Source organism: Bos grunniens, chromosome 11 (assembly GCF_055505025.1).
Source record: "Bos grunniens cultivar Pamir isolate PY7600 chromosome 11, Bosgru_T2T1.0, whole genome shotgun sequence".
Classification (NCBI taxonomy): domain Eukaryota; kingdom Metazoa; phylum Chordata; class Mammalia; order Artiodactyla; family Bovidae; genus Bos; species Bos grunniens.
In genome coordinates this window covers 14,867,581-14,895,175 of record NC_141175.1, presented here as the reverse complement: position 1 = coordinate 14,895,175, position 27,595 = coordinate 14,867,581, and the positions used below count along the sequence as shown (strand labels likewise).

The window sequence follows — 27,595 nt, the reverse complement described above, 5'->3', positions numbered from 1 at the left end:
CTCCTGCATTGGCAGGCAGATTCTTTACCACTGAGCCACCTGGGAAGTCCCTCCCAGAGAAGAAGCACTGTATTAATGGTAGTAACTGCTTTATTGAGGCTTCCCTGGTCATAGAGTGGTAAAGAATCCACCTGCCAATGCAGCAGAAGCAAGTTCGATCTCTGGGTTGGGAAGATCCCCTGGAGAAGTGAATGTCAACCCACTCCAGTATTCTTGCCTGGGAAATCCCATGGACAGAAGAGTTTGGCGGGCTACAGTCCATGGGGCTGCAGAGAGTCAGACATGACTTAGCAACTAAACAACAACAAATACATCTATGTGCGTTAAGCCCTTTCTTTTAAAATGGAACTTAAATTTTCAAGATTCACCAAAGATAATATCAGTTCTACTGTTGAGATTAACCTGAAAAAAATAGTTCAAAGATGAACTATTTACAAAACATCAATGAAGATGATTAAGACTAGAAAATGGCAGCATTTCAAAGCTGTAGCCTGAAATTCAGGTGCAAAACATACAGGACTGGGTTTTTGTTTGTTTTTAATTTTTATTGGAGTATAGTTGATTTACAATATTGTGTCGGTTTCAGCTGTACAGAAAAGTGAATCAGTTATACATATACATACATCCACTCATTTTTTTATTCTTTTCCCATCTAGGCCATTACAGAGTATTGAGTAGAGTTTCCTGTGCTATACAGCAGATCCTTATTAGTTATCTATTTTATGCATCTTAGTGCTTGTACGTCAATCCAATCTCTGAATTTATCCCTCCCTCCCAGGACTGGGTTTTACAGTACAATACACATACACACACCATTTGTTTCTAAATGATTGTCACAAAGTTTTAAAATTATTATTATAATTTATTAATATTAATATCTCATAATATTACTATAAGACCACCTATATCTAGTTTAGTAGCTTTAAAAGTTAAACTAACTTTAAAAAACTTTCAAAAAATTTTCAAAAGGCAGTTTTAACTTCTTGTGGCTCCTGTATTTTCTAAAACAACAGGAAGGCTAACGCTTACCTCGCTGTTACTCTATCAACAAGCTCCTCTGCACTGAAGTGGAGAGCCAACCAGCTCATCCCAGTTTTCCCAGGACTATCCTGACTTTAAACACGGAAGTCCAGCATCCTGGATCCCTCTTATTCCCAGGCAAGCTGGAACAGCTGGTCATCCCAGCACAGGGGCAGCTTCCTTTCACTGCATGGGAGGAAGGCCTGATAGTAGCAAGCCCTTCTCCTGTACTTTAAACCTGAAAAGTAGTCATGTGTCTGAGAATTATTCCTTACTGGTAGGGAAAAAAATAAAATTCTGCATGTGGTTCACCTGATAATACCAGCCTGGATTTCACAGCCAAAGGGTTAGAAGAAACCTTCACAAGTCAATGTTCTTAATTCTCTTCTGAAGAATTCCAGGAAACGGATTCCAAAAGGCCACCTTTGAAACCCATGCTACCACCCATGATCCTTTTAAAATATTCAATTCTATCTACCATCATATCATTTTCATTCTCAGCACTGAGCTGAATAAAGAAACCTTAAAGATATGCTACCCACAGGAAATCAGGTGAAATTATTACAGACCTTGAAACGGGCACCAGAACAAAGGCTGGTAGAAGCGTCTTTGGACTTTGTGCGGAAAGAAGACTAGGTTCTAAAAACCTTAAAAATAAGAATACTAGAGACTTTTTAGAACAGAGTGTCAAGCAAACAGCTTTAAAGCCTTGGTTATAATCTGCTGTATTCAGTACAGTAATTCTAAATGGGCTCTCCAAAGGAAGGCAAAGACTACCATTTATGAAATGCCTACTGTATGCCAGTTGCTCTCATGCTTACTATTTCATTTTAATCTCCTAAAACCCCAGTGGAAAGATCATATTTTTCCATTTTTACAGAAGAGGAAAGCATTCACACCACCCTATGCTAGGTGCTGGATGTGCAATAATAAACATGGAGTCATAAAGATAAAATGATAAATAGCAAACATGACATTCACAAATAATAAAAATGAGAGTCATGGTTCCTGCTTTCATGGAACTTCGAGTCAAGTGGGGAATGCTAGACACTTAAAAATTATTACAAAAACAATTATGAGTGACCCCGCACAGGGGGAAATCAAGGCATGTGCTGGAGAGCTGATGAATAAAAGGACACACGCCATGATTAAAAAAAAGTCTACAAACAATAAATGCTGGAGAGGATGTGAAGAAAAGGGAAACCTCCTACACTGTTGGTGGAGATGTAAATTGGTGCAGCAGCTATAGAGAACAGTATGGAGTCTCCTTAAAATAAATTAAAAAAAAAAAAAAACTAAAAATAAGAGCTACCATATAATCCTGCAATGGAGAAAGAAATGGCAACCCACTCCAGTATTCTTGCCTGGAGAATTCCATGGACTGAGGAGCCTGGTGGGCTAAGTCCATGCGGTCGCAAAGAGTCGGACACAACTCAGTGACTAAACGACAACATAATCCTGGAATCCCACTCCTGGGTGTATGTTCAAAGAAAACCATAACTCAAAAAGATACATGCATCCCTATGTTCACTGCAGCACTGTTTACAAAAGCCAAGACGCGGAAGCAATCTAAATGTCCATCGACAGGAATGGATACAGAAGATGTGGTACATACATACAATAGAATATTACTCAGCCATTAAAAAAGAATGAAATAAGGCCATATGCAGCGACATGCATGGACCTAGAGGTTGTCATACTGAGTACAGTAAGTCAGAGGGAGAAGGACAAATATCACATGATATCATTTGTACGTGGAATCTAAAAAAATGGTACAAGTGAAGATACTTACAAAACAAAATTAGTCATAGAAAACAAACTTATGGTTACCAGCACAGAAATTAGAGGGAGAGATAAAATGGGAAATTGAGGTGGACACATATATTCTACTATATATAAAATAGATAGGGCCTTCCCTGGTGGCTCAATGGTAAAGAATCAGCCTGTCAATGCAGGAGACATGGGTTCCATCCCTGGTCCAGGAAGACCCAACAGAGCAACCGAGCCTGCGCACCACAACTATTGAGTCCGTGTTCCAGAGCCCACGCGCTGTAACTACTGAAGCTCGCACGCCCTAGAGTCTGAGCTCCACAAGAGAAGCCACTGCATTGAGAATCCCGCGCACCACAGCTACAGTGGCCCCTGCCTGCCACGACTAGAGAAAAGCCCTCGTAGCAACAAAGACCCAGCACAGCCATTAAATAAATAAATTTTTAAAATTAAAAAATAAAATAGATAACTAATAAGGACCTCCACAGGGAACTTTTCTCAATACTCTGTAATGACCTCAATGGAGAAAGAATCTAAAAAAGACTGGATGGATGTATAAATGATCCACTTTGTTGTACAGCAGAAACTAACACAACATTGTAAATCAAACTACACTCCAATAAAAAATAAATTAAATATATGTGCGTGTGTGTGTGTGTGTGTGTGTGTACACTGGGGGAAAAAAAAAGAATAAGAGGACAGGAGTTGAGAAGAGGTGGGAGAGAAAGGCAAACAGTCTCCTGATTCCAGGTACAGGAAGCAGCAGACATCCCAAGGGGCGAATGCTCAGCTATGTGCCCGAGACAACACAATGTATCAGTGGGTCAGACTGGGGCTCTGAATCCTGTGCTTTCTGACTGTAAATACGATGTGACCAGCTGTGCTTCAAACCTGAAAGGGACAGTCCACAGAGTGGAGCTGGTTCCCAGCAATGATACTGCGTGTTTCCCAAGCTAGTCTGATCAGAAGAATCAGTCCACAGGGGCTTGTTAAAAAAAGAAAGATTCGCCTCAGTCCTACCCCTACTGGGAAATCAAAGTTTAACAAATGCCCCAGGTGCTTCGTAGGATCAGACGGAGTTTGAGATAACGCTGAGTCATGGCTTTGGAAAACCAAAAACCCAACACGCTGGCAGTTTACAATTGTAATCGCCTGGACATTTTTAGGAACTGGGTGGAGCTCCTGGAAGTAATTTAGCCTTTCAAAAGGAAAACAGATGGGCAAAAAGTAAACAAAAACTCTCTAGAGATCCATCAGTCAGCCAAATAAAATGGTCTCCCTCTCTTCCAGATTTTCTATGGATTTCTACCGGCTCTTCCTACTGGATTTAAGTAGTGTCTTCTCAGTATAATTTTGTGACTGCTGTCAAAACAGGATCCATTTCCACACCAGAAGGCTCAGCAACATGCTGCTAATTTGGTGTCATCACTAAGGAGTTGACTACAGGAACTGAAGCAGCAAGACAGTAAGAAACCACAAGCCTTGGCTTTCATCTAGGAGGGGTTATGGATTCAGAATCCAAACACTTGGGTTCAAATTCCAGCCCTTACCACTTACGAGATGGACAAGGTCATGAACTTCTCTGAGCCTCATTTTACCCAGCTGCACAGGGGGCAAATAACACACTCTCTGCGGAGTTATTCTGAGGAATACGTGACTTAATAGAGTGGTGGTCTGTCTGGCTCAGCCTTAACAAATGTTTGTTAATAAATAACAAATAATAAAACAAGGGCCCTCCAGCAGGGCCAGACAGAAGGGAGGGCAGAGGGAAGGTGTGGAAAGGCCAGGGACACCCTGCCCCGGGTGGCAAGGACATGCCAGACTCCCCAGGCTGTGTGTGCCAGGGCAAACGGACAAGCTCCTGCCTTTGGGCGCTGCAGGTCTACACGGGTGGACGCTGCTGACCCACACTGTTCGTCCTCTGCACAAAAGCGGGTCAGTGCTTTTCTGGTGGAGGCAGGTGCAGTGGGAGGAGCAGTCGCCGTGGGGTCGGACCAGGGCTGGGGTTCCAGTGCCACCCCCAGGTCCACTTGCCCGCTGCTACCAGTAAGGCAGCTCCCACTTGGCGCCTGGCCCCAGGCGGACCCTGGATGATGCTTGTCCGCTTCCCTTTCTCCTCAGGAGGAGAGCCATGCCTGGGCGTTGCCTCTTCTTTTATCTCCACACAGCCTGAATTTGATTTAACTCTGCATCTTCCTCCTCAACGAGGTTGAAATATATTACTGTTTACTTAATGGCCCATCAAGCAACGAGGCCTTTATTAAATAGCAGCGTGGTACCCAGGCACTGAGGTGTGAGGAGCCCACAAATCTCTCCCCACTGCTTTGCTGAAGACAGCTTCGTGGGTCCCAGGGTGCCTCCACCTCTCGATGCCTGGAGGGTCGCCGGAGATGCCCCCGTGGCTGAACGCCTGAGCCCCCACCCCCGTAAGAAAGGATGGCAGCGGTCCCCAGGGGAGGGAGGCTCCAGGGAGCCAATCCTCTGACAGCGTGGCTGTCTGCTCCCCCAAAACCCCCGGCGTGGAGTGCAGGACAGCACACTGGACTTGGCGTCCACAGAGACCTGGGTGTGGGCCTCCGCCTCAGCTTCCTCATCTGTGATGTGGAGCTAATGAGGTCTACCCGCCTGGCCTCAGGGGGTGGCTGGGAGGCCCCCTAAAGCACGGCAGTAATTCTGCTGTCACCCTGCAGTGAGGGCCGGTGCTGGCCGGTCACACAGTACCTCAGCGCTGACCAGGCCCCGGCCACTCACCAGAGGCTGCAACTTGACCAGGACGTGTCTCTCTCTGCCGCTGGGGAGGTTTTCCCTACTTCCAGTTCACCACACCTAAACAGGCCTTCCACACCACACAGAGGGCTCTGATCTAGATGTGTGGCTTTTGTCTCTCTCTCTCTCTCTCTCTCTCCAGAGAGGGCAATGGCACCCCACTCCAGTACTCTTGCCTGGAAAACCCCATGGATGGAGGAGCCTGGTAGGCTGCAGTCCATGGGGTTGCTAAGAGTCGGACATGACTGAGCGACTTCACTTTCACTTTTCACTTTCCTGCATTGGAGAAGGAAATGGCAACCCACTCCAGTGTTCTTGCCTGGAGAATCCCAGGGACGGGGGAGCCTGGTGAGCTGCTGTCTGTGGTCGCACGGAGTCAGACACGACTGAAGTGACTTAGCAGCAGCGGCAGCAGCTCTCTCTCTCACACAGACACACACACGTGTTGAAGTCCCTCCAGTGGCTCCAGCTCTCAGCGTGCAGATGGGACCTTGAGGACGTGGCTCCCGCCTACCTCTCAGGTCACAGGTTCCCTTGCTCTCCCCTCCTCAGATCCTGTATTCCAGCCCGAGTGACATGTTTGCCCGGGTTCTCACCTGCCACTGTGCAGCCATGCATGCTGAACCCTCAGCCCACCTCTACCCCCAAAACCTTGCTCACCCCTCTCTTCCTTCCAGACTCAGCTCAGAGACCCCTACTCTGGGAGACCCTCACCGACCCTGCATCTGAGTCAGCTCTACCCCGCCTCACCCCTGTTCACACTGCTGTTCCTCCATGGGGGTGCAGTAACCAGACAGTGAGCTCCCTGACAGGAGGGGCCCATGGGGTGTCATTTCTTTGCTCACTCAGGGCTCAACGGAGTCCATGGCACAAAGTAAAGAGTTCAGGTAATGTTTCAGGAATGGATGAAAAAATCATTTCAGCCAATGTCTATGAAGCTTATTTTCTGGCCATTGCACACTGGAGTGTGAGTGACAAACAGATATGGACAGATATTGGCCCTTTCACTAAGTAAATAAGTGTTAGTCACTCAGTTGTGCCTGACTCTTTGTGACCCCATGGACTGCAGCCTACCAGGCTCCTCTGTCCATGGGATTTTCCAGGCAAGAATGCTAGAGTGGCTTGCCATTTCCTTCTCCAGGGGATCTTCCCCACCCAGGGATCGAGTCCAGGTCTCCTGCACTGCAGGCGGATTCTTTACTGACTGAGCTACAAGGGAAGCCCTTCCACTGGTTGAATTTAAAATCGGGTGGGAAAGAAAGAAAACAAGTCGTAAAATAAAGTCGATTCGTGCTGTGAAAGCAGAGACCTGGAGAGAGAAGACAGGAGACGCTAGGCAGGAGGAGAGGTCAACATAGAGCATCTAAAAAGAGAAGCGCCTCGCTAGTCTGGAGCTCAGCCAGGCTACTTGACTTAAACAGAATGTAGCAGGAACCCAGAAAGAAGGCTTCTAACAGTCAAATATGTCCAAAAGACTAAGCCCCTTACTTACCTGAGTGCCTCTCACACACAGCGGCCTTTGCCAATACCTCCCATTTCAGCTCATCCCGCCTCCCTCTGTCTCCCAGCACCTTCGTGCATACTTCTAATAGAACTCAGCGTCTCGCGTTGGAACCACCGGCTACGTCTGGACCCCCAAGACGGGGCCTCCCAAGGCCACCATGTGTGGCATCTAAGCCATGCCCAAGGATGTGGTGATGCTGTCCATGTGCAGGCATCTTTAGTATCTGGAATACAGTACTTTTCACATTTCACATTTACAACAAATGGATTATTGATGATAACAAATATAAGCTATAATACTTACATATTATTACAATGAAAGTATCTGTTGATTTAAACTGGGAATTCAGAAATATTCTGGTTTGCTAAACAGACAGACTAAATCTGATGATTTAGTTTGGGCCAATTTATATTTATGATGAGAATTTTCTGGCATGTGATCGTCAAGTGTCTCATGTTAACAAGACAATGTATATTGTTCCCCTTTGACAAACTAGATTATCAAAATACTGTTGATCTAATAAAACCTAAAACAGACTGTATTTCTAAATAAGGTCTGTTTTTACTTCTAACATATAAGTGGTGATTACTTTCACTTTTAAAATCCTTTTTGGTCATGGCATGTGGGGTCTTGGTTCCCCAACCAGAAAGAAGCCTGGCCCCACGCAGTGGAAGCATAGAGTCCTCATCACTGGACCACTGGGGAAATCCCTACTTTCAGCTTCTGAAAAAGATCCCTCATTGGTATCAGCACACTAGCTACACCTGAAGTTTCATATTGTAGTTCAATCATCTGATGTGTATTGTGCCAGAATGTTTCTGAATTCTAAGTTTAGATCAGTAAGTACTTCATTATGATATCGTGCACGTTATTTAATAGATAATATTCACTTGTCCTTAATCCATTTGCTGGACTTTCAACAACAAATTCGTTGTTGTTGAGGAGAGGACACCTTTCTCTAATTCACACAAAAGGTACACTGTGGGCCAGGAGCGATCCTGGGTCAAGGTCTGGGATGGTGTTTGTGTTTTTAGAGCCAGTACCTTGCACAGGGTTTAGGGCTCAGCAAACAATGTATATTTGTTTAAATAAAAATCCTCAAGGTCTCAGAATTTAAAATCATATCAGATCAGATCAGATCAGTCGCTCAGTCGTGTCCGACTCTTTGTGACCCCATGAATCGCAGCACGCCAGGCCTCCCTGTCCATCACCAACTCCCGGAGTTCACTCAGATGCACGTCCATCGAGTCAGTTATGCCATCCAACCATCTCATCCTCTGTCGTCCCCTTCTCCTCCTGCCCCCAATCCCTCCCAGCATCAGAGTCTTTTCCAATGAGTCAACTCTTCACATGAGGTGGCCAAAGTACTGGAGTTTCAGCTTCAGCATCATTCCTTCCAAAGAAATCCCAGGGCAAATCTCCTTCAGAATGGACTGGTTGGATCTCCTTGCAGTCCAAGGGACTCTCAAGAGTCTTCTCCAACACCACAGTTCAAAAGCATCAATTCTTCGGCACTCAGCCTTCTTCACAGTCCAACTCTCACATCCATACATGACCACAGGAAAAACCATAGCCTTGACTAGACGAATCTTTGTTGGCAAAGTAATGTCTCTGCTTTTGAATATGCTATCTAGGTTGGTCATAACTTTCCTTCCAAGGAGTAAGCGTCTTTTAATTTCATGGCTGCAGTCACCATCTGTAGTGATTTTGGAGCCCAGATAAATAAAGTCTGACACTGTTTCCACTGTTTCCCCATCTATTTCCCATGAAGTGGTGGGACTGGATGCCATGATCTTCGTTTTCTGAATGTTTCTCTAGAAACACTTCTAGTCTAATGGAATGAGTGTGCCACATGTGTCTGACTCTTTGTGACCTCAAGGACAGTAGCTCACCAGGCTTCTCTGTCCATGGGATTCTCCAAGCAAGAATACTGGAGTGGGTTGCCAAGCCCTTCTCCAGGGAATCTTCCCAACCCAGGGATTGAAGCTGCGTCTCTTATGTCTCCTGTATTGGGAGGTAGGTTCTTTACCACTAGCACCCCCTGGGAAGCCCTTCTAATGGAACAGTAATGCCTAAACTCTCAGAACAAGAGGTCCTAAGTGGCCAGCTGAAGCTTATTTAACTGTCACCCAGCAGGGACCAGTTGCCTCTCCTTTTGTTCGTTAGATACACTTTTGTTCCTTAGAACACTTTTTCCCAGAAAGAATGTCTTAGGAGTCAGAGGTTTTCACAGTTATAACATATCATTAGAGAAACATCTTTGCAACCTGCCTAGGGAAGAAAAAAATCTGTACGATGGTAAGGCTTTATGTAGGTAGTTTCAAGGAGAGTCTGAGATTCCTCAAGAAAGAACAAGTGCAGAGGCTAAAAGAAAACTATGCTATCATGGAAAGAAAACCCAGCCAACACTGATGACTGGCAGGGGCTTACAAATAGCTGGCTCTCCATTTCCGACTTGAGCTTCACAATGCCAGAGACAGGACGAGTTCACTGCCTGAATGCATTTATGTCATTTCCCTTTAAAGAAAGTAGTCACTTTGAAGGCAGTCCAAAAAAACAGAACTAGAACCATTCCTAATTACACAGTTCAATTCAGTTAACTGTTGCTGAATGCCTTCTGTGTGCCAGGCATGAAGGACTCAAAGATGAATAAGACAAGCTCCCTGTTACTGAAAGCCTGTTACTGAAAATCTAGGGAAAGAGAAAGACCATCTCAATCAATAACCTCCCCCGCCACCACACCCCCCCACCCCCCACCCCCCCACCTGCCGTGCCATCCAGGCCCAGGCAGCACTGTCTCTTCCTTGCGGTCTATAATAGCATCCAAACTTGCCTCAGCCTCCACTCTGGAATTCTAACCCATTCTCTGTAGGGCAGCCAGAGTGAACTTTTTAAAACGTAAGTGGAATTATCTTTTCCCCTGTACACAGGCAATAGGCAATGGTCTAACCTCTGCATGTAGTCTGGCCCCTGAATATCATCTGCTGGCAAGATGGGAGTCACATTGGAAACTCCGTATCAAGCCAGACCCTCTGCAAGGCTGTATCCTCAGAGGGTGAAGTAGAAGAAGACCTGCCTTGTCTACAAGGCTGTGGCTCGGGGAAGGGGAAACAGAAGGAAAGAAGTCTCCTTTCAGACTGCCACTGTAACACCTTCCTCATGCAAGCCTGGATTCAGAGCTCAATTATACCGATAACTGGAAAAACCTAACACCTAAACTTTGGTTTTCAGTGTTCTGGGTTAGTAGAGCCCTTTGGGGCAGCTGCAAAAGATGAAAATCCTCACTTTCAACCCAAACCTCAAAGAATTATCAGAGATTAAAATTCCAAGGAACATTCGTGTGTGTGTGCTCAGTCATGTTCGACTCTTCTGTGACCCCAGGGACTGTAGCCCGCCAGGCTTCTCTGTCCATGGGATTCTCCAGGCAGGAATACTGGAGTGGGTTGCCATTTCCTGCTCCAGGGGATCTTCCTGAACCAGGGATCGGACCCATGCCTCTTGGGTCTCCTGCATTGGCAGGCAAATTCTTTACCACTGTATAACCTGTGAAGCCTGAGCCCACCATTAAAAAAAAAAGTCTAACAAATACCTAACTCAGAACTCCAGGAAGAGAGAAGAGAAAGATTGGGTGAGAGACTATACCAACTGAGAAAACAGATGAGAATTTTTTAGAATTAATAAAAGATAACAAACCTCAGAAACAAGAATCTCAACAAATAAACAGAATCTCAATAAATCCCAAGCAGAAAAGATAAGTCCTGCTGCTGCTGCTGCTAAGTCACTTCAGTCGTGTCCGACTCTGTGCGACCCCACAGACGGCAGCCCACCAGGCTCCCCCGTCCCTGGGATTCTCCAGGCAAGAACACTGGAGTGGGTTGCCATTTCCTTCTCCAATGCATGGAAGTGAAAAGTGAAAGTGAAGTCGCTCAGTCATGTCCAACTCTTAGCGACCCCATGGACTGCAGCCCACCAGGCTCCTCCATCCATGGGATTTTCCAAGCAAGAGTACTGGAGTGGGGTGCCATTGCCTTCTCCGAAGATAAGTCCTAGGAAGTCTTAATGACGCTGAAGACATCTAAGACAAAAAGAGGATTTTAGAAGCAAGCAGAAAGAAAAAAGACACTTTACGAGCAAAACAAACAAACAAAAAAACCGACTGAGGGCTGACTTCTCAACAGCAAAAATGGAAATGATTAAACAGTGGCATGTGGGCTTCCCTGGTGGCTCAAAAAAAACCGACTGAGGGCTGACTTCTCAACAGCAAAAATGGAAACGATTAAACAATGGCATGTCGGCTTCCCTGGTGGCTCAGTGGGAAAGAAACCACCTACCAATGTAGGAGACGCAGGTTCAACCCCTGAGTCAGGAAAATCCCCCAAGGAAGCAAATTGCAAACCACTCCAGTATTCTTGCCTGGGAAATCCCGTGGACAGAGGAGACTGGCAGGCTACAGTCCGTGGGGTCACAGAAGAGCCAGACACAACTTAGGAACTAAACAACCAAACAGTGGCGTATCCTCAAAAGGCTGAGATCACATAAACATTAACTTAGCAATGCCTGCGCAGCAATACTCTCTCTCAAGAGTGAGGGCAAAATGAAGATGTAATTTTGAACAAATAAAAAACATTAGTCTACTACAAATAGTCCCTTACTTAGTGAGTGAAAGTCACTCAGTCATGTCAGACTCTTTGCAACCCCATGGACTATCCAGTTCATAGAATTCTCCAGGCCAGAATACTGGAGTGGATAGCCATTCCCTTCCTCAAGGGATCTTCCCAACCCAGGGATCAAACCCAGGTCTCCCGCATTGCAGGCAGATTCTTTACCAGCTGAGCCACCAGAGAAGCCCAATTCCTCACTAAAAGAACTTCTAAAAGATTACCTTCAGGAGAAAGAAAATAATCCCAGCAGGTCTGAGTTATAAAACAGAATAATGAACAAAGAAAATGGTAAACGTGTGGGTAAATCTAACATACACTGAGACTGGGTAAAATAAGGTTAATGTCTACTTTGTGAAGTCTAAACAAAGACACAGTATAATAGAAGTAAAATATCGGGCAACAAGAGCACATAAGTCAGGAGAAATGCAACCACAACGAAAGCATCCTAAGATCCCTGTGTTATTAGAAGGAGAGTAAAGTTACTTTGCAAAATTATTACACATATTAAGTTTTCTAAGATAACCCCTAGAAGAACAAAAACAGATTGCATAACTTCCAGACTAGTATGGGGGGAAAATGGAAAAAGAAAAAAAAAAAAGAATTTAAAAAGATATGCAATCTATAATCACAGAGGGAAATGTTATTAATAATATAATTCTTCAAGTAATTAATAGGTCAGACAAAAATATTAAGGATACAAAATTTGTACTGTGCAATACACAAGATAATCTAATGTACATATATAAAATACTGCATTTAGTAACTAGAGAATACACACTTTTAATCACATACATAACCATGTATTAGGCTATAAAGGAAAAAAAATTAAAACAAAAAAGTAAAGATAGAGGACATGAAGAAGGAAGGAAAGAAAGAAAGAAAGAAGAAAGAACATCCTTTAACCACAATGCCATTAAATTAGAAATTAATAATAAAGTAAGAAGAAATAACCTCATATGTTAGAAACTCAGAAAGCCATAATCCAAATAACCTGTAGGTCAAAGAAAAAATTTTCATGAAAATTTAAAATATATAGAACTAAAGGGTGATTCTTTTAATGCTACATAGCAAAACTTGTGGGTGTAGCTAAAGCAGCACTTAAGAGGCAAGTCTGTAGTCCTGAATGCTTTTATTAGAAGATGGTAGAATAAGCATCCAACCTAATGTCGGGGGCGGGGTGGCGGGGGGGGGAGAGAATAAACTTTAAAAAGTCAAAGAAAAGAAATAAACAGCAGAAAGCCATGAAACAGAAAACTAAGTTACAGTGGAGATGATCTTTGAAAACTTATCAATTGAGATACTTGAAGAATGTGTAAGAGTTAGCCAAAGAAAGGACAGGGACATTCTAAGGAAAAGGAAAACATGAACAAAGGGAAATGGCCCAGCATGAAGGTTCAAGATGTCATCAGTGTGGTGTTGGCAGATAAAGTTCAAGGCATGGAATATGTGAAGTGAAGCTAGAGCAGCTTAGGGCCAAATGTGAATTAAAAAACAGTCAACTGTACCAAGTATTCATAGGCTAAGTACTTTACATGATTCCCTAGAGAAGGAAATGGCAACCTACTCCAGTATTCTTGCCTGGAAAATCCCATGGACAGAGGAGCCTGGCGGGCTACAGTCCATGAGGTCACAAACAGTCAGACACAACTGAGCGACTTCACTTACTTACTTTACATGATTATATAAACTCTGGCAACAAAACAACTCCATGAGGCATAACTGTATTATGCGTATTCCACAGATAAACTGAGGCCTGGAGTAAAATTTCTCCAGGGTTACACAGTGTACAACAGTTACTGAACACAGTTGTTCAAAACAGTGACAACGAGGCTGAAAAGCCCATGCTTGTAATTGCCGTGCAATACAACATCACTGAAGGGCTTCATAATGGAGCCTCCATAACCAGACCAAACTTTATTCTTCAGGCAAATGTTTGAATCCCCCCAAAAAACAAAACTCCTTCTTATCATGCAAGTCTGGGGTGCTGTTACAGCTGCCACTGCTTTATGTCACCAGGACAGGATTCTGCTAGATACATGTATCCAAGGAGTCCTGTACTGCTAATAGGCAACATTGTAACACAGAACTAACATGTGGAATTAACAACAGGAGGCACTGGACTAAATTGAGTTCCTGAAGCATATTTCCAATTACTACCGAGAAGACAAGTACTGTTCAATGATGAGAACTGGATCAGCAGACAGCATTTTTTTCAACAGCTTTATTGAAATATAATTCACAGATCATACAGTTCACCCATTTAAACTGTACAATTCAACATTTTTCAGTATAGTCATAGAGTCGTGTAACCATCAGTCAACACATTTAAGGACATTTTCATCACCGCAAAAAGAAATCCTGTACCCACTAAGTCACTCCTCACTCCTCCCACCAAAAGCCTCCCTCATCCTCAGCTCTAGGCAGTCACTAATCTACTTTGTGTCTAAAGATTTCCCTACTCTCAACATTCATACAAATGGAATCATGGCCTTCTGCGACTGACTTCATTCACCTAACACTGTAACACAGAACTAACATGTGGAATTAACACGTTATAAAGCTTATCCATGTTGTGGCATATATCAGTATTTCATTCCTTTTTACCGTCAAATACTATTCCACTATATGGATATTTCACATTTTAGTTATCCTTCAGCTGACGGACCTTTGGTTGTTTCCACTTTTTGTCTATTGTGAATAATGATGCTATGAACATTAGTCTACAAGTGTTTGTGTGGACCTATGTTTTCAGTTCTCTTGGGTGTACACCTAGGAGTGAATTGCTGGCATGGGGCAATTCCGTGTTTAACACTTGGAGGAACTGCAGAATTGTTCTTCAAATCATTTTACTTTCCCACGAGCAGTGTACGAAGGTTCCAATTTCTCCACCTTCTCACCAACACTTATTATCTGTCTTTTTTATCACAGACACACTAGTGCATACAAAGTGGTATTTCATTGTGGTTTTGATATTCACTTTCCTAATGGCTAATGATGACATGACATTTTAACTGGCTCTTAATGTAGCCTTTTTTCACACAAGAGGTATTTTTGACAAAACCTAAGAAATCCCATGGATGGAGGAGCTTGGTAGGTTGCAGTCCATGGGGTCGAGAAGAGTTGGAGACGAGTGAGTGACTTCACTTTCACTTTTCACTTTCATGCATCAGAGAAGGAAATGGCAACCCACTCCAGTGTTCTTGCCTGGAGAATCCCAGGGAAGGGGAGCCTGGGGGCTGTCGTCTATGGGGTCGCACAGAGTTGGACACGACTGAAGCGACTTAGCAGCAGCAACAGCAAGAAATGCCCTTGGAGACTTCCAGCAATTTCCCTGCCCAACTGTACATGCAATGTCCAAGCCTTACCTCACGGGTAGAAGAACAGGGGTGGGATAAAAAACCAGATACAAGGAGAGGGTCAGGGATGGGTAGAAAATCAAGCATGTCCACTGAAAACATTATTTGAAAAGTTAAAAGTGGCTTATATTTTGATATGGCTATTTTGATTTACATATAATGACTATACCAAAAGAGCCATGTCAAAATGCCGTGCTTTGAGCTAGGCACTGATTATTAGAATTAGATTTGGTAAAGACAAAGAGAAGATTCATTTATTTCACTCTTTCCCCAATATTTGTCATTATATTCTTCAAACTTTAGCACTTACAGGAACTCTCATACACTATTAACTGCTACAACTTTTTTGGAAAGCAGTTTGGTAATACATTCCAAAGGCCTTAAGATGTATATGCCTTTTAACCTAATTATTTCATTTCTGGAAAGTTGTCTTAAAATAATGTGAAATAAAGGGGAAAAAACTAAACCATAAATTTTTTCACAGAAAAATCAATCTAAACATTTAATAATATGGAAATAAATAATGAAATACATTTCACTGAATGAGATATTTTATACAGTTAAAATGACATTTATGACAAGTTTGTATACTGTGAAAAATGTTTATAATGTGGGTATTAATACTAACATAAAATAATATTAGCTTTGTCAAACATTAACATAATTTTATCAGCTTTATAAAATATAAAAATATATGCCTATAAGAAATATTGGAGTCAAATTCTTCAAAATAAAAAGTCATTGCATCTCAGTGGTGGGATGATAAATGGGTTTTTTTCTATTTTTTGCAAATTTTTAATATTTAAGCAATGTACAAGGATGATTTACATAAGTGATAAATATGGTTTTAAATAAAACTAACAACCAGGCTCAAAGCCCAGTCCTGCACTGAACGATTTCAGTAAACACCAACTTCCAGTGGTCTTGCTTCCAAGAGCCAGGAAATCATACCCCACTTAGGGAAACAGTATGATCCACTGAACAAGATGTGGCCAGAGAGCCAGGACTCTGCCCTCAAATTCCAAGCAGTGTGTGACTTAACACCTTTGAAGAAGGGGAGAGTTGAAACAGATGACATACTTACTGCATACTGACTTTGGAATATGGTTACGTATGTTATTAACGTGGGACAAGTATCACAATGCCCCCTGTGACAGACTAATAGTGGTGGGGATTCAAACGCAAACCTAACTCCACTCCACACTGACACCTGTGAAACAGAAATAAGGAGTCTACCGTGCTTACTGCACAAAGTAAAAGTCAACTGAGATAAATGTATGTGACAGTCCCCAAAATATTTAGTTCCTTGAAAGGTAAGACTCTAACGCCCTCCACTGCTGCTGCTGCTGCTAAGTCGCTTCAGTCGTGTCCGACTCTGTGCGACCCCATAGACGGCGGCCCACCAGGCTCCCCGGTCCCTGGGATTCTCAAGGCAACAACACTGGAGTGGGTTGCCATTTCCTTCTCCAATGCAGGAAAGTGAAAAGTGAAAGTGAAGTCATTCAGTCGTGTCCGACTCTTAGCGACCCCATGGACTGCAGCCTGCCAGGCTCCTCCGTCCATGGGATTTTCCAGGCAAGAGTACTGGAGTGGGGTGCCATTGCCTTCTCCTAACGCCCTCCTAATTCTCTAAGAATTTAATAGCACTTGAGGATGAAATTGTGTGTTTCCTCTGCCTTCTTAAGCTAACAAGTCAACAATAGAGATTGCTTTTAGTGACTAGCGAGACAAAAATGTTTTAAATTATAATAATGTAAATTATGCAAGGCAAATGAGTATTAGATGTCTAAATGTCAACAGCAGGGGAAATATTTACAATACAAATGGGAAAAAAAGTAACCACTCATAATATTTACAAACCAATAAGAAAAACATAAACACACAAAATATCAACATAAACAACCCAAAAGATAAATGAACAAAAAATACACATGTAGGTATTTCACAGATGAAACAGTACAAATGACTAAAAAACCTACACAAAAATCCCAACCCTCATGACAATCACAAAAATGTAAATTAAAAACTCATATTTTTACCTATTAGTTTGGCAAAGATTTAGCAGATTAACAGGATACAGCATTGGAGATGATATGAGAAGACAAGCACTTTCAAACACTACTGGTGTTTGACAGTAGTGTTTGACAATAACTATCAAAATACAAAGTGCACATAACCTTTGACCCAACACGTCCTACAGAAGCATTTGCACAAGTAAATACTTAATGTCTGAAGAGGGATGTTTACTGCACCATCTTTTGTAATAGCAAACAAAACACAGAAACACATCCATCAATACATTTGATGGTGGTACATCCATCAGATGGGCTCTTTGGTTGTTAGCAAAATGAAATGAACCTGTATGTACTAACAGAAAACGATGTCCACAAAGTACTGCTAAAGAAGCACTTGCCAGACACCATATACACTGATGGTGGCATTTAAAAGAACATGAAAATTGTTTCTATTTATATATATACACACTTGTGTCTCTACACATGATGTCTAGTTGGTGGTCATTAGCAGGATGTTCTGATTCTCTTTGCACACTCATGGTAGGACTGTACATCCCAGCCCCACTGAAATTCACCAGGCTAAGGATTTTGCTTTGACAAATGAGACGTGAGCACAATCACCTCCGAGTCGAAGGCTTAAAAGCTGGCGTGGCATTTATCATGTTCCCTTCCTCCTGGTGACTCACTGAAGCAGGTGCCGAGCTGGAAGCCTGGATCCCTGGATAATCAAGATGGTGGCAGACGCTTGTCCCCACACCCCCACCCCCAAGTGTGAGCAAGAAGGAAACTTCTGTTGTACTTCTGTTGATACTCCAGCACAATTGAGTGGTCCTGATACACACAGGAATAAGAAAAAATGTCTGGAAAAATACATACCAAACTGTAATCTTGATGTTACCCTAAGGAAAAGAGATAGGATGGGAGACAGAAAGGGCAGGGAATGGGGGGGGGGGTTGTTGGGAAGCACTCTGGGGTTTTACTTTATATACTTGGGAATTATATAAATTTTCATAAGCACATATTGTTTTTAGAATTTGAACACAAGGTATTTGTAAATAATGGAAGATGTCCAAAAGTTTTTAGATTGTTGCTTTTAAAAATTCCAATAACTGCAGTTCTAACACAAAGAGAAATAAAATCTCCCCGTGACCATAAGGAACAGAATATGAAAACTGGCCTCTGCAAGAGTTCTAGGCAGAGGGACTGAAGGGCTCCTTTGAAAAGTAACACTGTACTTAGGGATGCACACGAGACAAACCGCCCTATTCTTTCAGCTCCATTAAGGGTGCAAAGGTTTTACTCAGATGACACAGAAGCAGATGGGGGAAGAGAAGGAGCCATCAGCAAATGGCTGCTAGCTAGGATTTAGGCAGCATTTATAAAAATTACTGGATGACGGTTCCCAAACATGCAGAGAAACAAACATGCACGCAAATGGCGGCCAAGGCAGCTGTGAAGGCAGGACCCGATATGATGTGATGCAGAACGAGAGATGTCAGTCCATCTGGAACAGAGAAACAACATCATCGTTCTCTCTGGCAAAACCACAGCCTTTGTGGAGGAATCTCAGGGAATGACAGGGCTGCAGAGGAGCAACCACGTGGAAAGGAGGGTTCAAAACTAATCAACGCAATAAGGTTATTTGCCTGTTGATGCCATCCATTTTGTATTATAAAACTGAATTAAAATGTCATGGAAATTCATCGGAGGGAAAGCCAACTAATGGGTATTCTTATTTGAAAGTACCAGGCACTTTCAAGATTTTCAGAATTAATCCTCACAAGCCTACCACCTATTTTATGCTCTTTCTTAGAGATGAGGAGCCTTTGGCTCAGAGAGGTAAAGGAACTCGGCCGGGGCCACAGAGCCAAGTTTCACACCCATGTCTGGTATGGTCTTTCCAGGGTCAGTGGGGAGGGCTGCTTAGGGATGGAAGGAAGAAGTAAAGACATCGGCCCAGGGAATTTGCTTCTCTGTTCACATCAACAACCTCCTTATTTGTTTTATGACCACAAAAGTTAAGTACTGATGTCACTCAAATAGCTAAAATAAACTTCCAGTGTTGACATACATAGTTAATATACCAGAGTATGAGACTGGCACCAGGCTCAGAATGGAAGCCTTAAAATGTTCAGTTAAACCCATGAAACTTTAAAAGTATAATTGCCTTCAAAAGAAAAGAATTTTAAATCAGTGTTATTAAAAAAAATTTTAGGGACCTCCCTGGCGGTCCAGTGGGTAAGACTTGGCCTTCCAATCCAGGGGGTGCAGTCTGATCCCTGCTCGGGAAGCCATCATCCCACAGGCCTCGACCAAAAAACCAAACCATAAAACAGAAGTTTTAACAAACTTAAAGTTTGTAATAAACTCAACAATGACTTTAAAAAATGGTCCACATCAAAAAAAAAAAAAAACTTAAAAATTTTTTTCAACCTAAACTACATCACATTGATATTTGTGCAAAATGTACCTGCCCTTATCACACAGAGGTCTCTGGGTGTGTTTGTTATCTGCTGTATCCCAAGAACTCAAATATAGCCTGGCACAAAGTAGGTCTCAGAGTATTTGTTAAATGATTCAAATGAGCTGTCAAGTGTGTTTAACCAGTAACCTACATATGAAGATGGAATTCTATACTAGTTGTCTTCTGGTTTAAAATACATATATAAAATCAAATAGCCAATGTCTATAGTTACCCAGTAAAAGGAAAAGTACCGTTAACTGAATGCAAACAATGTGCTCAGCACTGGGTGAAGGCAATTCACATACGTCCCCTCATTTAATCTCACAAGGACTCAGCAGGAATCACCGCGGCCCACCGATACAGTTGAAGAAACTGACACTCAGAGTGGTTCTGTATGCAGGACCCAACCTGCTTGGTCACACAAGGAATTAGTGGCAAGGATTTTAACCCATCTGTGTGAATTTCAAAGTCCCTGCTAGCTCCAGGACGTACTACTTTCCGTCTAGAGAAGCCACTTAAAGAGTGGCCAATTACTTTTATAATATGTTCTTTTCAAGGGATAGATTTAAAAGAAAATGTATAATTGAATTTTTGTATTCAACTTCTGACAGAAAACCGGAATACTTCCAAAATCGAGGCTATTTACAATAGAGAGCATATTTCTGTAACACAGAAAACTGCTCTAACAATTGCAATACCTGCTTAAAAACTAAAATTTTAATTTGTACTAGTTATAGAACTGGAATATGAGCTCCTGGAATACACTGTCTTTTAAATGAGAGGCATTAGTGTGGATTCATGAGGCTTTTATACATATTGTATTGTTCAAGTAGGAGTGGTAGTGAATTGTGATTTTTATGGCATGACAAGTTTAACTTGCGAAGGAAAAATTCTAGTGTGCTAGGTGTTAAAATAACATGTCTGTTGAAGGAGAACATTGGATGCAGTAGGCTATAAACTGTCCTTAAACAAGGCTGTTTTCAAAAACTGGAAAGTAAATTGCAATGACTATCATTAAAATGAGGAAGGCGGGGAAGGTTAAACTATCCAATTTTTCATTTTCTAATCTGCCTTCATCCACCAAGAGTCTGCAACACGGCGGTTCATGCAGCAGGCTCAGGCCCCGCAGAGGAGCAAGGCCACTTGGCTAGTCAATGCACCAGAATCTCTTTCCCCTCGTGGGCAGCCACGAGATAGGATTTGGAAAGTGCAGACACCAAAGGCTCCCTCTGCCAGGCGGGATATATTTCAGTACGTTTTATTTTAAGTCCTATTTGCAACGTCAGCCTCCTGGTTCTAAGTGACACCATTGCCATTCGAGAGTTATGAGTCAGATGAGGAACGGGAGGGTTCAGAAGTGGAGGATTATACAACACACTGAAAAGTGGGCTTGGGAACAAGGCAGACTGTTTGAACCCTGACTCTCCCACTTCTGAACCCAATTCCATTTCGTCAATTGTTATCTGGGGGGCAATTCCCTGGCGGTCCACTGGTTAGGACTCCATGTTCTCACTGCCAAGGACCCGGGTTCCAACCCTGGTCAGGGAACTAACATCCCACAAGCCTTATGGTGCTGCCAAAAAAAAAAAAAAAAATGTTATCTGGGAATAGTAATAACAGAATAACTCCTTGCAGGGTGGATTTTAGCAAAGGACTGGCAAAGAAGACAGTAGAGGCTTGTGTACTGGCTGTACGCACAGGCCCTGGATGGCTCAGACACCTGTTGCCTGCGTGGCCTTGGACTACCCCTGAACCAACCTCCTCTCCACCTCGGTTTCCTCAGCTGTAAACTGGAAATAATGGGGAAAAATAAAAAGGAAGTAATGGGATCCACCTCAGAGGGCTGCTGTGAGGATTAAATAAAATAATACATAATAAGTGTTCTATATAAGTTTTAATGAGCAGAAAGCACTTAGAACATAAAGCCTAGCATGTAATATGATGTTTCAAAGACAGTAACTAACATCACGCAGGTTGTAAGTAGGATGATATCCTAAGTATATACATGCTTCGAAGAAAGGCTGGATACATTTCTGAAAACAACACATGATTTGGACACTCTTGAAGCAAAGAGCTCACTCTGTAATAGATCTTGTGAAAGTCACTCACTCGTGTCCAACTCTTTGAGACCCCATGGACTGCAGCCTGTCAGGCTCCTCTGTCCATGAAATTCTCCAGGCCAGAATACTGGAGTGGGTAGCCATTCCCTTCTCCAGGGGTCATCCCAACCCAGGAATTGAACCCAGGTTTCCCACATTGCAGGCGGATTCTTTACTGACTGAGCCACCAGGGGAGCCCTAATAGATCTTGGGATAGGGCTTATGCCAACTGTTATCAACAAAGGTCCCTCTATCAAATCTCTCAGCGCCCTTGATCATGTTAGCTGGTGTCCATGACACCACCACGTACGTATACACTGACATCTCCAAGGAGAGCAGCTCGCAAAAACAGTGGCATCTGCTCTCCACGGTGTCTTTTCCCTACGGTTTTCTTTAATGAGGGCGTCCAAACTGCAAAAAGAAGATACAGGAGAGGCAGAGAGAGGCTCACATGATTAGAAGAGAAGCACGCATTTGTGTAAATATTTATTGAGCTTCTACTATGAGCGAGGAACCATGTCTCTCTTTCACGTCTCAACTTCACAGTGACTCTATAAACATGATTTTGCTCTTCTAAAGTAAACTTTCATCTTACCTGCAAATGTGCAGAGCTAACATTTATGAACTGTCCTTTGAGAAACATGGTGGGCACCATTGCATTAGACCTCACCGAGTGGATACAACTGAAAACTGAATCGTTTCAGAGAGTTGGTGTGGCTCCCTTGAGACTGACAGCGTGGGCAAGGGAAGCATGGTCTATAAGCGGCAGGAATCTGTGATCATACTCAGCCAGAAGCACAAGCTTCCTGGCATGGCCTTCAGCGTCCTCCAATCTGGCTCCTTCTTCATCTCTCTCTGCTCTCTAAGCCGCCATCACCCCATCCTGTGTATAAAACCAAATCTCCCTGCCTTGGCTCCTCCTCTGTATGGAATGCCCTGTGCCCAACTCCACTCCCAGGCTGGACTGCGATTGTCAGTGTACATGTCTGTCCCTGGAGGGTACGGAGAGAATCCCATTTGTGTCTATACCTGCCACCCCCCAGGGTCCACCAGCATCAGCCAGCAGGGAGCAGTGGCAAGGGCACAGAACAGGAGGCTGGTTTCGAATGGAAACCTGTTTCAGATGCCAGCTCTGCCCCTCACCAGCTGTCTGACCTCGTGTAAGTTAACCTCTGGGTACTTTGATTTCCTCCTGTGTAGAAATGGAGACCAAAGGGTTGTTGGGAGAATCAAATCCTTGGCTATATGTGGTGTACCCAGAAGAGTGCCTGGCACAGGGGAAGGGCTGTGGAAGGATTCATCATCGTTGTTCATTATCACTGTCACTACTGGTTACTGTTGTTAAGTGTCTGTTAATAGAGAAAAGTGGGGGAAGAAGGGGGATTGAGCTCTGAAGCCAAGCAAATGCGGAGCTCCCTCGCTGGCTCGGTGCCGCCCTGCCGAACGGCCCAGTGGTGGAGCCCCTCACCACTTACTCGCAAAGGAGACACAGACCTTTCACTCTGGGTGGTACTCATGTCCTTGTTTCTCACTTGGGCTGCCCACCTGACCCCTGCCAGAGCCAGCTGGCTGGGGACTCCCACATCCCGCAGTGACAGCACAGCATGACATATGAAGGACGCTGCAGTTCAGTTCCTTGCAACCCAGCCCCCAGCAGGGTTCCTGCTGCTAGAACATCAGTGCTGAGCATTAGAGGTAAACCCTTCCAACAGCACCCCTGTAACAGATGGGGAAACAAGCCTGGCGAGGTTGTGTTTGCATTTTGTTAGTACCCAGTTTGTTTATATATATATATATAGATGTTACCTCTCATGAAGCCAACTTTGCTGCAGGTACTAAGAATACCATAATCATCGTTTAAACCTGGAAGGAACTTTCAAGTTATCCTAGCCTGGCACTTTTCGAACTCCACATTCTATGGTGTGAAGATGAGATGTCAGCTCTGTGGTTAAGTCATCCGTTCATTCATTTATGGATCACCCACCACCTGCTGGGCATCAGGGACACAAGTCAGAAACCACTCCTGTCCTCAGGACCTCACAGGCAAACAGGGAAGCGTGATGGTAGGTAAATAATCACACCTCTAATAGTAAAGTCCTGTTGGGAGTAAATTATGTTAAAACATCCTAGAATGAGCACCTCCACTTACACACCAGTATGAGCAGGAGAACAGGCAAAGCAGGGCTTGGAGGGAACAGTTACGGGTAGCACCTCAGAAACCGCTCACCCCTTCGAGTTCATCGGCACGAGGGCCTCACACAGACTAACACTACCATTATGTGGCTGCAGCAGCAGAGAGACTGGGAACCACAGACCTAGCTGGACCCACTCCCATTTGACAGACAGGCAAACTGAGGCTTAAAGAATTGAACTCACTTGCCAAAGTCCCAAGGCAGGTAAATGGAAAATGCTTAAGGTTTCGTAGTGGCTCACACAGGCTTCCCAAAGAGTCCACATCCCACAGCGTGGCACACGACCTGACCCCTGCTCACCCCTCCTGCCTCTGCTCTCACCATTCTGCCGCCCACTCTGTGACCCAGCCCTACCGAATTAGGTGTGAACCCCCGAATGCATCTCTGCTCTGTCTGTCCCACCCCCTGTGCCAGGGATCCAAAATCAACGATCCCTAATAATAATAATAAATAATTCCCAGAACTCAGCTCGGGGCTCTCTCCTCCAGGACATGGCCCTGACATGACGCTCCTCTACCTCCTAGAGCAGGTACACCTTTACACAGACACAGAAACACTCATCACGTAAGGCGTTCATCCATTCAACACATATTTATTGAGCACCTTCTGTGTGCCAAGCACCTGAGGAAACAGCAGTACATAACACAAGGCCCTTGCCCTCATGGAGCTTACATTCTAGTGAGGGAAACAGACAATAACCAATACAAAATCCAGTGTCACTAGAGTTCAGTGCTATGAAAAAATCAATATAGAAGAGCAAGCATCAGTTCAGGTGGGTGGGGGGCGGATACAGGTGAAGGCCTCTCTGACGGTGTGGCATTTGATCAGAGGTCTGAAGTGATAGAGAAAGCCATGGCAACAGCTGGGAAAGGAGCATTTCAGGAGCAGCAGCAGAGGCCCTGTAACTACTGCAGTGATTTCTTACTTGTGCCTTATCACTTACTGAACTTGGAGGTCCTTGAAGGCAAGGGTTACATCTTAAGCATCTTTGCTTCGCAGGGCCCAGCATCCACAGCAGACACTTACAGAATGAGTGACTGAAGCTGGACCAGCATGTGTGGCTGCTTATTTCTGAGTCTGAATGGCTCCATCTCTTGAGATCTGGCCAGTTCTGTGTGTCTCTCCCCAACCCTTGCCCCAGGGCTAAGCTAAGTACAGGCCATGCTTGGGCCAATCGGCCTTCCTTCATTCTGTGGCCTGGTCTCAGCCCCTGGATCCTCCCTTCATTAGGGCTATGGTACTGACAAGCTCTCCATGTTTATCTCCTTTTGGTCTTCGTATCTCCCACCTTGACCTAGGTCCCTGTCCCAAAACCCAGACACCTAGTACTGGGAGCCACCCTCACTTTCTCCAGATTTCATGGGCATGAAAGCCCTCCCCTTATCCCCAAGCCCCAGGGCTGGGGGGCCCTGACACCTGGAATCAGACTACTCAAAGGCTAACCCCTCCCTTTCTGGAAATCTGCCCTGTCTGACTCTCAACTCCCCTCCAAACCACATGACTCCTACTGCTGGGACAGCAATCCTCTGACCTCATTAATTCTGTCTGTGGCCATCTCTCTGCATGTTCCACCTTCATTATACCATTCCTGAAAGTCTTCTCTAGCCAAGGCCCAGGGCTGCTAAGGTCCTGCGTCCTCGTGTCTGTTACAGATTTGGGTCCAAGCCTCCAGATTCGACTACCCTGAACCACATCCTGACACTCCCCAAAGCACATTAAATAACGGTGAGTAAGTGAGTGAAGTCACCCAGTCATGTCGGACTCTTTGCGACCCCATAGACTATAGCCTACCAGGCTCCTCCGTCCATGGGATTTTCCAGGCAAGAGTACTGGAGTGGGTTGCCATTTCCTTCTCCAGAGGATCTTCCTGACCCAGGGATCAAACCCGGGTCTCCCGCATTGTAGGCAGATGCTTTACCGTCTGAGCCACCAGGTAGGCACTGCAAATAAAGTCACATCCACTCAATCAACTACAACAGATTATCTCTGGATGTCACTGGTGCTTCAGCCCAACCCCTTCCAGATCTAAAATAAGTTCAAGGACAAATAACCCATTCCTTCACTCACCCTTTTGCCCACCAGTTCCTGATGCCTGTTTATATGCCAAGCCTTGGGACATAAAAAACCCAGCACCTACACTGTTGACAATGATACTGACGGTGATGTGATGTTGATGGTGGAAAGGAGAGAGGAGTGGGTGGTAAGATGAGTTCCCATTTATTGCAGACTTGGGTTATATTATAATACACAGTGAGTCTTCTAATACTAAGAAAACTATGAGGTAGGTACGTTTAGCCTGACTTTACAGAGGAAGAAATAGGCTAAAGAAGTGAGGCAAGTTGCTCAAGGTCACACAGCTAAGTGACATGATGCTGAGACCCTAGTCTTTCTGCCTCCAAAGTAGGGGTTCAACCTCCTCAAGGGGCCACCCAGTAAACGACTGAACAAATAAAACTTAAGGAAGAAATGAAAGAGAGAGAGGATCGACGGCTTCAGGGACTCACAGCTGCTGGAGGAGACAGACATAAAAACAAATGTCTACAATGTGGGGGAGGCGAGAGCTGATGGCTGGAGATCATGGAGCCAAGGGTAGCTGCAGGGGAGCTAGAGGAAGGACAAACTAACTCGACCTGGAGGGATCTAGAGCAGTCTTGAGGAAGTGACTTGGGGGCTAGGCTTTGAAGGAGAAACAGTGAGAGGCTGACACGCGTGGCGCACAGCAGGAGCTTGGCCCTGAGACCTAGCCTGAGCCAGCAGGCTCCTCTGAGGTCTTCCAGTCCACCCCCCTGTGCCCACGCGGCCGGGCCGGGCCTCACCTCCTTCCACTTGAGCTGGCGGATGCTGATCTTCAGGGCGTCCAGGGAGGTCCTGGCCTTGGAGCTGTCCACGGTGACCGGCCGCAGAGAGCAGTACTCGTCGGGCTGGCCCGAGCTCCGCTTGCAGCTGCGGCCCTTGATCCTAGACTTCCCGTGCGGGCAGAGGCCAGACGCCGGCTCCGGCTTCGCCAGGGACACGGGCAGCGTGGGCGGCGGCCGCGGGGGAATGCGGGCGTCACCTTCCTCGGCCGCGCAGGGTGGCGCCGGGGCCGGCTCCTTGGGCTGCTCCTCCCCCGCCTTGCGCTCGGGTTCCCCGGCCGCGCCGGGGTCCACGCGGACCTGCTCCTTCGCCGCCTGCGCTTTGGTCGCGGCCACGGCCTCCGCCTCCCACCAGGCCGCCAGCTCCCTCTCGGGGCTGCCCCGCAGCATGGCCCTCAGGGTTGGTGCCAACGCCAGTGACGGAGCCGCCGCCGCCGCCGCTCCGCCGCCCCGGCCCCCGACCAAACTGCCGTCGCTGCCGCCGCTGCCGCGCGCTCCCCTCCCGAGCCGGTTGCCATGATCGCTCAGGCTCCGGTTGACAAGGGCAGTCGCCCACTGGACGGGGCCCGAGAAGGGACAATCGCCGTCACAGGCCCGGCGACCTCATAGGCGAGGCTGCTCACGTGGTCAGGCCTGTCACAGAGGCGGCGGCGGACATCTTGGAAGAGGGCGGAAGCGGCCTCGGCCCGCCCACTCCAACACGCTGGGTAGCTAGCTGAGCTCCCAGAACTTGGAGCCGACACGCTGGAGATGAGCTTGAGAGTGGAACAGCTATCCGAGCTTGCAGGGCTTCTGAGCCCCGGGACTGGGCCGGAGAGACGATAATTTCAAACAGGAAACCCACTTTCCTCCACTCCACGAGCACTCACCGGGATAACTCCTGATCCGATGGA

General features: G+C 45.1%; 1 protein-coding gene across 2 annotated transcripts in view; it reads right to left on the bottom strand.

Moving 5' to 3' along the window:
• Positions 1 to 27,241, bottom strand: part of TTLL11 (tubulin tyrosine ligase like 11) — a 268,134-nt gene extending 240,893 nt beyond the window's left edge. For both annotated transcript variants that reach the window (XM_086325418.1, XM_086325419.1), the window contains exon 1: positions 26,664 to 27,241. In XM_086325418.1, coding sequence (XP_086181544.1) covers positions 26,664 to 27,092 — 429 coding nt within the window. In that variant the 5' untranslated portion in view covers positions 27,093 to 27,241. The remainder of the gene's footprint in view (positions 1 to 26,663) is intronic.
• Between the last annotated feature and the right edge of the window lie 354 nt (positions 27,242 to 27,595).